This window comes from Hylaeus volcanicus, chromosome 7 (genome assembly GCF_026283585.1).
Source record: "Hylaeus volcanicus isolate JK05 chromosome 7, UHH_iyHylVolc1.0_haploid, whole genome shotgun sequence".
NCBI lineage: Eukaryota > Metazoa > Arthropoda > Insecta > Hymenoptera > Colletidae > Hylaeus > Hylaeus volcanicus.
In genome coordinates this window covers 8,026,412-8,036,729 of record NC_071982.1, presented here as the reverse complement: position 1 = coordinate 8,036,729, position 10,318 = coordinate 8,026,412, and the positions used below count along the sequence as shown (strand labels likewise).

At 39.9% G+C, this 10,318-nt stretch overlaps 1 protein-coding gene across 4 annotated transcripts in view; it reads left to right on the top strand.

Moving 5' to 3' along the window:
• The window catches only part of LOC128880313 (uncharacterized), a 36,420-nt gene that overhangs the window by 14,114 nt on the left and 11,988 nt on the right, over positions 1–10,318 (top strand). For 2 of the 4 annotated variants that reach the window (XM_054130265.1, XM_054130263.1), the window contains exon 1: positions 3,134–3,631. The exons of the other annotated variants lie outside the window; for them this stretch is intronic. In XM_054130265.1, coding sequence (XP_053986240.1) covers positions 3,302–3,631 — 330 coding nt within the window. In that variant the 5' untranslated portion in view covers positions 3,134–3,301. Of the gene's footprint in view, positions 1–3,133; positions 3,632–10,318 lie in introns of those variants that run through there. 4 annotated transcript variants of the gene reach the window in all.

Genomic DNA, 10,318 nt, shown 5'->3' with positions numbered 1-10,318 from the left:
TATATAAAAATAAAGTAAAACGAAAGTATACGGAACACGTGGATGAACCCATCCATCTTTAACAGTTTTCCAGTATTAAGACTTTACCTACCAGGCTATTGAGAAACAGTCTTCAATTCGAAAAAGGATTTTCTACAGCAGCATATGCTAATCTTGGCTGACAATTCCTCCATACTGTTACCGGGTACATTGAAAGCCAAGTCTGTTTCCAAACACTGATCATTGTAAGTAGACAGCCACCAACACAGTAAATAAATTCGAATAGCTAAATACTGGAATTAAGGAGCCTATAAATAGGCTCCTGGTAAATAAAGTGTTAACTGCCGTCTCAATGTACAGAGAGGGCGTTCGCATGCGAACTAACAAAATAAAGAGTAAATTCAAAGTTACATTCTTAACAAGATCGAAGTAGAGAGACGGGGAGATAACGGCAGGATAGGAGAAGAGAAAACGTAATTTATCCAAAAGCTGTGCGATAGCCGGAGCGAGCAGAGGGATAGGGAGAAGCGGCATAGTAGGAGAGTGGAAAGAGGAAGGAGACGGGACCTCGTAAAGAAGCGCGTTGGAAAGAGAGGAAAGGGAATCGAGTGAGTCAGTGATGGCGTACAGCAGCCAGGCCGAGCCCAGCTGTTCCTCGATCCCCTAACCTACGTCAGTTTATTTCAGCTACCAACACCACGCGATCCGAAACGCTCTCGCGGAGCTTCGTTATCTCTAACCTTCCGGTATTATCGTCGTTTCATCGGATCTCCGTTTCTACGTTTCGTCGCTCGCGTTCATCCTCGCCTCGACGGCCAACAAAGAAAACAACAACAACGAAGTGACCTCAAGGAAGTTACTTGAAGAAACGTTTCGTTCGCGTTGGACACATCGAGTCGATCGCGAGTGCTGCGTGTGTCGTGCGAGCTTATCCAAACAGCACGGGAACGTGCGACCGTGGAATCGATTCCGTTTCAAACATTAAGGAGACAGAGAGCGTTGGGAATTCGACGAGGTTGAAAGAGTTAAAGAAGAAAAGAGTTCGAGAAGGAAAGAGTTAGAGTTAGTAAACTGAGATTGGTCAATTTTCTAGAAAATTGAAACATTAAGAAAACAAAAACGTTGGCAATCCTTTCGCGACGAATTTGAAAGAGTTAAAGAAGAAAAGAGTTAGAGAAGTAAAGAGTCAACTTTGACTGTTAGTAGACTGTAATAGGTAGATTTTCTAGAAAATTGAAACATTAAGGAGACGAAAACGTTGGCAATCCTTTCGCGACGAATTTGAAAGAGTTAAATAAGAAAAGAGTTCAAGAAGAAAAGAGTTAGATAAGTAAAGAGTCAACTTTGACTGTTAGTAGACTGTAATAGGTAGGTTTTCTAGAAAATCGAAACATTGAGGAGAGGAGAGCGTTGGGAATTCCTTTGCGACGAATTTGAAAGAGTTAAAGTAGAAAAGAGTCAACTTTAACTCTTATTAAACTGGAATAGGTAGATTTTCTAGAAAATCGATAAAGAATCGAGCCCGGAGGGATTTTTAGAGCCGACTCGAGCATGCATCGAATCGAATCGGCCCCTTTGACCTATCGACACGAGATTTCCGCATCGCGGAGAAACCGTGCGTAGCTTTGGCCGCACAGTCGATCTCGTTATCGACCTTTCCGTTGGTCCTCGAATCGAGGACCCTTTGCCTTCGCGGCTCCTCTTTGATTCGTCCAACCGAGAAAATAACGAATCGAACGCGACGTTACGATACAGATTGTTTCGTGGAGAGTTTTTCGAGCGTTGGCTTCTCGACGCGGCACGCGTTTTCACGGTGCGACGGGCCTGCGTCCATCTTTGTAATCGAGGATGAACCAGCTACCTATACGAGCTACGGTTTTAACGATCAGGAATCGGAGATCGGCGCGCAGACACAAAGCGTGAATCGAGGTATTCGAGACGTGACCAAAAAGACGTATAAAAATCCCGGGCGCAATTTAGGAAATGTATAGGATCTTTATTCTATTAGGAATTGACAAGGAAAAACAATTGTGTTGGTCTGAAAAGTAGAGGCTTTATTTCTATAATATTACCCTGATATTTACATTATTTACAATATTTCCAACCAACCTGAAAAGTAGAGTTTAAAGTTTAAATGAAAGTTTTTATATTGTCTAATGTCTAATTCCTCTCCTTTCCTTACTTTTAACGAAATTTATTTCTCCTTAATTGCACCTTATCTCGTTCAGTCGCGCATCGGAGTGTGGTGAAATTCCAAAAATCTAGTTTTGGAAAATGTATTTTCCTTACGAATGTTTAATTAACATTCACCGTTCCGTGAATCATTTAGTTCGGAGGTTTCGAATAAATTTAAATATTCCCCGTGATCATCGCTTATTACGATCTCTGTGAACATAGGGAGAATAGAAATAGGAAAGAATAGAAAACTAGCTTTATCTTTTCTCCAGGCTGGTCTCGGGTCCTCGATAAGAAAATTATAAGAGGTTTCGAATAAATTTCAATATTTCCCGTGATCATCGCTTATTACGATCTCTGTGAACATAGGGAGAATAGAAATAGGAAAGAATAGAAAACTAGCTTTATCTTTTCTCCAGGCTGGTCTCGGTACCTCGATAAGAAAATTATAAGAGACGTTGACGTCAGGCCGACAAAGAAAACAGATTTTCCTTCTTTATCGCCGCGAAAGGCGCGTCCGGCCGATTTACGAAACCACTGGCAAAACGTGGGCCGTAAACGAGTAACAGCGTGCAACTATAAATGGAACCCGCACCGCTGAACCATGCGACGACTCTAACCGACTCTAACTCTAATCGTCTCGAGAATTGCCGATAATAATAATCGCCCGTAACGAAATCATTTCGTTAGATCGAATTCGGCGTGGTTCGATCGGTCGGTCGCGAAGGACCCGACCGAAACGATCAAATCGCGCGTGGAAGCCAGGAAAGGTTGACGCGGCGCGGGCAGATGGGGTGTTGAAATGCCAGAGGGACATTTTGAAAATCTTTGCTTCGACGCATGCGCCCGTCGGCACTCGACGCCCGATGGAGCACGATGAAGCTGTCCCGCGGCGGATGAAAAGGAGGGTCGAGACCCGGAGAAGAGTTTCTGACGGTGCGGCGACGTCAGACACGACAGGACGCCGGTCGTCGCGACGCGTGGGAATCGTTCCCGACACGGAACGAACACGAAGAAAAACTCGACCAAGAAGACACCCGTAGCGTGACGCGTCCGTACCTAACCAAAACCGAGACCGAACCGAAACGTGAACGCGGCGTCGTAAAACGTGTATATTTTTTGGTTGTTGACATCAACACGTAGAAGAATGCCGAGCGAGAACAGAGAGCAGAGATCGAGGAGCGGAGCTTCCGGAGGGCAGGACGCGTCCAAGGATTTCGAGCCGAGGCCTCGCGGCTCTATGATACCTCTTCCTCGTGCGACACAAACGGCGCCGATTAATCCGACGAACCCGAAGACGGCCAAGACGGAGAAGAACCGCTTGAAGCTGATTATGGAGAATCGCGGGACGACGGACGTGTTCGAGAAGGAGAGGAGGATCGACGAGGACACCGGCGCGGTGTATCGAGTGTCCTGCGCAAGGGAATCGAGATACTGCGACCTGTCCTGCGACGCGTATCGATGTCCTGCGAGAAAGGTGATTCTCTTCGATACGGGACCGCTCTTGCTTTGCTCGCCGGTCTTCATCGATCATCGATGAAAATAGATTTCAGGTGTTGGGGGGGTCGAGACAGTGTCAACCATTGTTTTCGAGGTTTAATCGGGTAACTTGTTCGATTTGTATATCCTTTATAATTAACTGTATATCCTTTATTAACCGTTCGGTTCCTTTTTTTTTGTCGTTTAACTCTTTTCGAACGTATTAAAGTTGGTCGTGGGTTTCGTACTGGCCGGAATTAATTCAGATTGTTTTTTGTTGTGGTGACTGAGAGCAGACATACGACCGGAACGGTAAAAAGACTTTGGTGGCTGAGAGTAGACATACGACCGAAAAGAGTTAATTGTGTTGTTTCGGTGCTGTCGCAGCTGGATTCGTAGAACTGTTAACCAAATTGTATCGAGTAACATTACGTAACCGGCGAATCGATTATTTCGCTCGAGTACTCGAGTACACGTCGCGTGGAAAGTTCTTAACACTTTATTTACCGGGAGTCTATTTACACCCTATTTATATTTCAATAGCATATTTCATAGTATTTAGCTATTCGAATTTATTTACCGTGTCGAAGGTCGTCTACTTACAATCATCTCTATTTGGAGACAGACTTAGCTTTCAATGTACCTAGTAACAATATTGAGGAATTATTGTCGGCCTAGATTGGCATATCCTACCGTAGAAAATTCTTTTTTCAATTAAAGACTATTTCTAATAGGTAGAATGTATTTGCAAGGGAGTAGAATTTTAATAATAATAATAATAATAATACTTTATTTACGGGCTACCTGTCCTTGATATCAAGTACAATGTGATAACATGACCGCAAGAAAAAACAAAAACAAAAAATGGAGACGAATACGGTATCACTATGATGTAAGGTGTTCAACCTTGATTGCGCATCTGCAAAATTGCGACTACTGGCCTCTTTTTGCATGGAATTGCATGGAAAGTAGGTTTACTCTCGAATCAGATGTTGCGTATACAGATCTGCCTGTTGAAACCGATAGCAAGGGAAACATGGAAAATATTGTCCAAACGTGGAAAAAATCGGGTAAATACATTAAGGGTCGATGAATTCGTCTTGCAAAGCACTATAGGATCTTTTAAATTAATAATATTAGGGAGACCAGAAAGTAATGTCGTTTTTGCGAATGTCAATACTTGTTTATCATTTATCTTCTCGTTGTATACCAATTGATTTTAATCGATCAGGTATTGAAAATTTGCACACCAGATAGCAAAAGGATAACGAGGACGATTACGTGATTTATTGAAAATAAAAACTTGTTCTAAGTGTATTTGTTTGAATTTAATGTAAAAGGAACGACATTATTTTCTGGTTCCCCTAATATAAACAAAAATTGGTTTACGCCGAAATTTCGTTTCGATATAGAGCCCACTGTGTCCTGCAATTTGCATGTAAACAATTTGTTCGTATCGTCGATAGTTATTGAAATACGTGTCGAAAGGAGTTTATTTTTACTGGACGTAATGCGTCCATCCGATAATGAGTCACCGGAAGGTTGCTCTCGTCTTTTTCGCACCACTGATTAGTATGCTCTGTTTTCTAACCGCGTTGCAACTTTAAATCTGTAGATTTAATCTGGGAGTTTCTTTAATTCATATATCTACACGAGTGACCTGGTTTCTATTGTTGTCTCTATTCTTCTCGATGCTTCGAAAGTTGATCCATATTCATACGGTAGTAGACGTATTAGAATTATCGAAATCTCTATTTTTTTCTTTTAAATATGTATCGTATTATTAATTATACATATAGAACGTAAAAGCTTTGCTCGCGAGGAAAGCAAAGATTCTTCGTTAGAAACCACGGTTTTAGATTGTTTGACGAAATGGTTTTAAGATGCCGTCGGCGACGTGCCGTGGTGATTCTCGATTGCTTCTCACGATGCCACTGTTTCGACGCGATAGACAACACGTTCGCTAGCTTTGTCGCTTTATTTCTTACAATTGGTCCGAAATAGGCCAAAGAAGAGGACTCGTGGTGTAACTCTATCGCGTTAACGCGAGCGTTTAAGACGCTAGGAAATTGTATACGCGCCCACGGCTCGAGAGTCGAACGACGCCGATGATTGGCGAACTTTTTTGAACTTGAGGAACGTACGACGACGAACGTGTGGTGTTCTGTCGGCGTACGTGCCGCGCGTGACTGAAATACGCTTCCTTGCTTGATCGTGTCGAAAATAAAAATACGAGTTGCAGCAGAATCGATTCCGATGTTCTGAAATCGGTGGAATAGACACACCGAGAAGAATATTAGTTTTTAAATTTTGTCCTTTTATATAATTGTAAAGAGATGATACTACACCTGGGACATTTTAATACATTCAGCTGTGAATCATAATTACGATAAGGATTGTAATGAAATGTTTCCGAGTTATGATTACGATTATGATTGTAATCGTAATTACAAATTTGATTCGGATTACAATTGTCGTCACAAATTTGATTGGAAATTAATTCAATATGACGGACATGTACGTTAGAAATTTATTAGATTTGTGTAAACATTGGGTATATCATCGTTTTTGTAGTCGCTGATTATAAATCTGATATGAAAATTTCGATATTCAAAATGGCGGATTCAATATGGCCAGCGTGTACATTAGAAATTTATTAGATTTGTGTAAAAATTGGATATATCATCGTTTTTGTGATCGCTGATTATGAATCTGACATTATAATTTCAAAATTCAACATGACGGATTCAATTTGTAATTACAAGTTTGATTAGGATAAATTTCTAATGTAGATGTCGGCCATATTGAATCCGTCATTTTGAATTTTGAAATTTTCATATTAGATTCGTAATCAGCGATCATAAAAACCATGATATACCAATTTTTTCGCAAGTCTAATGAATTTCTAATATACATGTCGGCCATATTGAATCAGCCATTTTGAATTTCGAAATTCTGATGTCAGATTCGTAATCAGCGACCACAAAAACTATAATGTTCCAACTTTTACACAAATCTAATAAATTTCTAATGTACATGTCGGTCATACTGAATCCGCCATTTTGAATTTTGAAGTTTTTATGTATATCTTCGTAATCAGTTACCGCAAAAACCACGATCAACCCATTTTTCTATTCATCTGTAAACTCGGTCTATTTTTGGCCAGGTTTTCTCGATTTCACATCCCTGTGCGTCGAGTAAATTTCCATTTCGTCGTTTACTTGCCTCTCTTTCTGCATCTCGGTGCCTCTTATCTTAATTCTTCCTCCATTGAGACGACTGACGCACGATTGAGCGACTCGCAATCCGATTTACGTTCGTCTCTAGTTCTACTCGCTGGGATAACCGTAAAAACAGCTATCCGTTCGCGATAAACGGTTTACCTGGTCGCTTCTTCGTCACGGACACGCTTCGCGACGAACCTCTCCTCCGTCTCTGCATTCATTTACACGGGGGCCTGCTTAGCGTAAGATCATCGGATAAGACGCGAACAGGAGAAAGGAAACGAAGTTTCTGGGGTGAAAGCTAACAAATCTGCCGCTGACAGTTCAAAGTAAACGTATTTATCGATCCGCTGATTAGAACGCAAACATACCTCTAAAACATAAAAATAGATATGCGATAGATAAACTTCCAAACTGGATAACGAAGACGAGCTGTTGACGCCACTGTCTCTGAAATGAATGTACCGTGAATCATTGGGCAATTAAGAATGATTCAGTACGCCGGCGGAACGCTAACGCGTTACCTAATATCTATACAACTATAATAATATGTCACGCAACGATGGTAACACGGTTACGTTTAAATTCCAGCTTATTTACTTTTCTAGAATCAATGATATAACATTTTTTAATTTTAATTTTTAATTTAACGTTAGAGTATTTCATCGTTCCACTGATTCACTCGATTACCTTTCCAATTAAGCTGCCTTATCGGTGCACGCTAACTTCGAGAATGAATCACGGTACACAAAGGATTCGAAAGTAATCCAGGTCTAATCTAGTTTAACTCTAGCAATCTTGCCCCGAAATCCTCTCTCTGATGCCATACTCGAACGACCCTCGTCTGGCATCCTCGTTCGTCCCACAATTGAAATGCATTCTGAGTTATTATTCTCGATGCAACGTACCGCGCAGTCCTTCGCATTCGTTATTCCCGCGGTTGGTGGTTATCAGAGAAAACCAGCTGGTGAAAGTGGCAAATACTCGGCAACAATACCTGCTTCGGCGATCCGCGATGATTTAATTATGCATGCAGAAAGAGATGGAATCTTCTTCGTTAATTCCAAATCCGTGCGCAAGTTTTCTCCGTTTTATCTCGATAGAAATAAGATCGCCGAAGAATTGTTACATTTGCAGGGCGGTGCTCACGATAGTTTCGCGATGGAGTTTACTCGCGGCCGAAACCGCGAAAACTTTTGCGACGGTCCGATATTTGTCTCCGACGATGCTTCTTTAATTTTAACTCATAAATAGATATAGATAATCAATCTTAAATATGTATGATTAAATGTATATAGAGTCCGCGGTTTGCACGGAGCGTTCCATGTTCGCAACGGTGACCTTTTGTTTCCCTAGAATGCCGCAGGTTAATTGCTTGCTGCACGCAGCTCTTTCTTACCGCGCCTAATGAACCAGTATTAAATCTAAAGACGACGGAGGGGACGCGCAACGTCCGTGAACCTGGGAGAAAGTGCAGGAACCGAAGTTCTGCCGCGGCTTTCGGAACGAATCCGAGCGATACTCCTTTCTCTGGTATATTTGTTTTGCTTCGATGAAAGGGAACGAGCCAGAGGGGCCGAGGCTAAATTGACTGGGATAAAAATGAATGAACTCCGCGGAATTTTCGAGAACGATTCGACCATGTTCCACCGGTATCTATTTTTCAAGATTGAAAACGAATTCTCCTGTTGTCGAAAGTGTGACACGCGAAAGATATTAAGTAATATTAACCCTTTGCACTCGATTCTATTGTCACGAATGCTAAGCTTAGATTGATTTCGAAAATGAGATCTCTGATTTGAGATATGAAAATCAGGTCTCCTTTGTCTCAACGACAATTATTTTATTGACACTTGGAGTTCCAAAGAAATGAAACCTAAAGGAAACCTAGTGGTAACTGAGAGTCACCTTTCGAGTGCAAAGAGTTAATTCAAAGAACGCTTGTTCTCAGGATGGCGATTATTTGTAATAGTAGCAACTCCGAGTGATAACACGTTACTCATCATCTGCGGGAGGACGTTACACGATAAGGACGCTCTGCCTACGCTTCGTTATGCAACAAATTATAGCCCAAGAATTTACTCCGTCGCCGTAAAGTGGTCGAATGTCCGCCAGAAACTCCGCCTGAACGGTTTTATACATACATACATACATGTATAGTCGCTTACGCAATTGTACGACGAATTAGAAAAAAAATAATATATACATATATATATATACATGTCGAATTGAGAAACCTCCTCGTTTTCGAAGTCGGTTAAAAATAATCAAAGCCCAGATAAAATAGAGCGGAGAATAGAGTTCGTAATGTCAAGATTAATGACGAAGGATATCGCGAATTTAATATATACTATTAGTAATTGTTTGAAATATTGTCGATATTTTTGCCCGGAAGAATCCAGTTGTGAATCATAATTACGATAAGGATTGTAATCCAATGTTTCCGAGTCGTGATTACGATTATGATTGTAATCATAATTACAAATTTGATTAGAATTAAAATCGTAATTACAAATTTGATTGGAAATTAATTCAAAATGGCCGACATGTACGTTAGAAATTTATTAGATTTGTGTAAGCATTGTATATATCATCGTTTTTGTAATCGTTGATTATGAATCTGACATTATAATTTCGAAATTTAAAAAGGCGGATTCAATATGTAATTACAAATTTGATTAGGATTACAATTGTAATCACAAATTTAATTGGAAATTAATTCAATATGACGGACATGTACGTTAGAAATTTATTAGATTTATGTGAAAATTGGATATATCATCGTTTTTGTGATCGTTGATTATGAATCTGATATTATAATTTCAAAATTCAAAATGGCGGATTCAATATGGCCAGCGTGTACATTAGAAATTTATTAGATTTGTGTACAAAATTGGATATATCATCGTTTTTGTGATCGCTGATTATGATTCTCACATTATAATATCGAAATTCAAAATGGATAATTCAATATGGCCGACATGTACGTTAGAAATTTATTAGAATTGTATAAACATTGGATACATCATCGCTTTTGTGATCGCTGATTACGAATCTCACATTATAATATCGAAATTCAAAATGGCGGATTCAATATGGCCAGCATGTACATTAGAAATTTATTAGATTTGTGTAAAAATTGGTATATCATGGTTTTTATCGATCGCTGATTACGAATCTAATATCAAAATTTCAAAATTCAAAATGGCGGATTCAATATGGCCGACATGTACGTTAGAAATTTATTAGAATTGTGTAAAATTTGGTACACTACTGTTTTTGCGGTCACTGATAACAAGTCTGACATCGAAAATTCGAAATTCAAAATGGTGGATTCAATATATATTTACAAATTTGATTAGGATTACAATTGTAATCACAAATTTAATTGGAAATTAATTCAATATGGCCGAAATGTACGTTAGAAATGTATTAGATTTGTGTAAAAATTGATACACTAC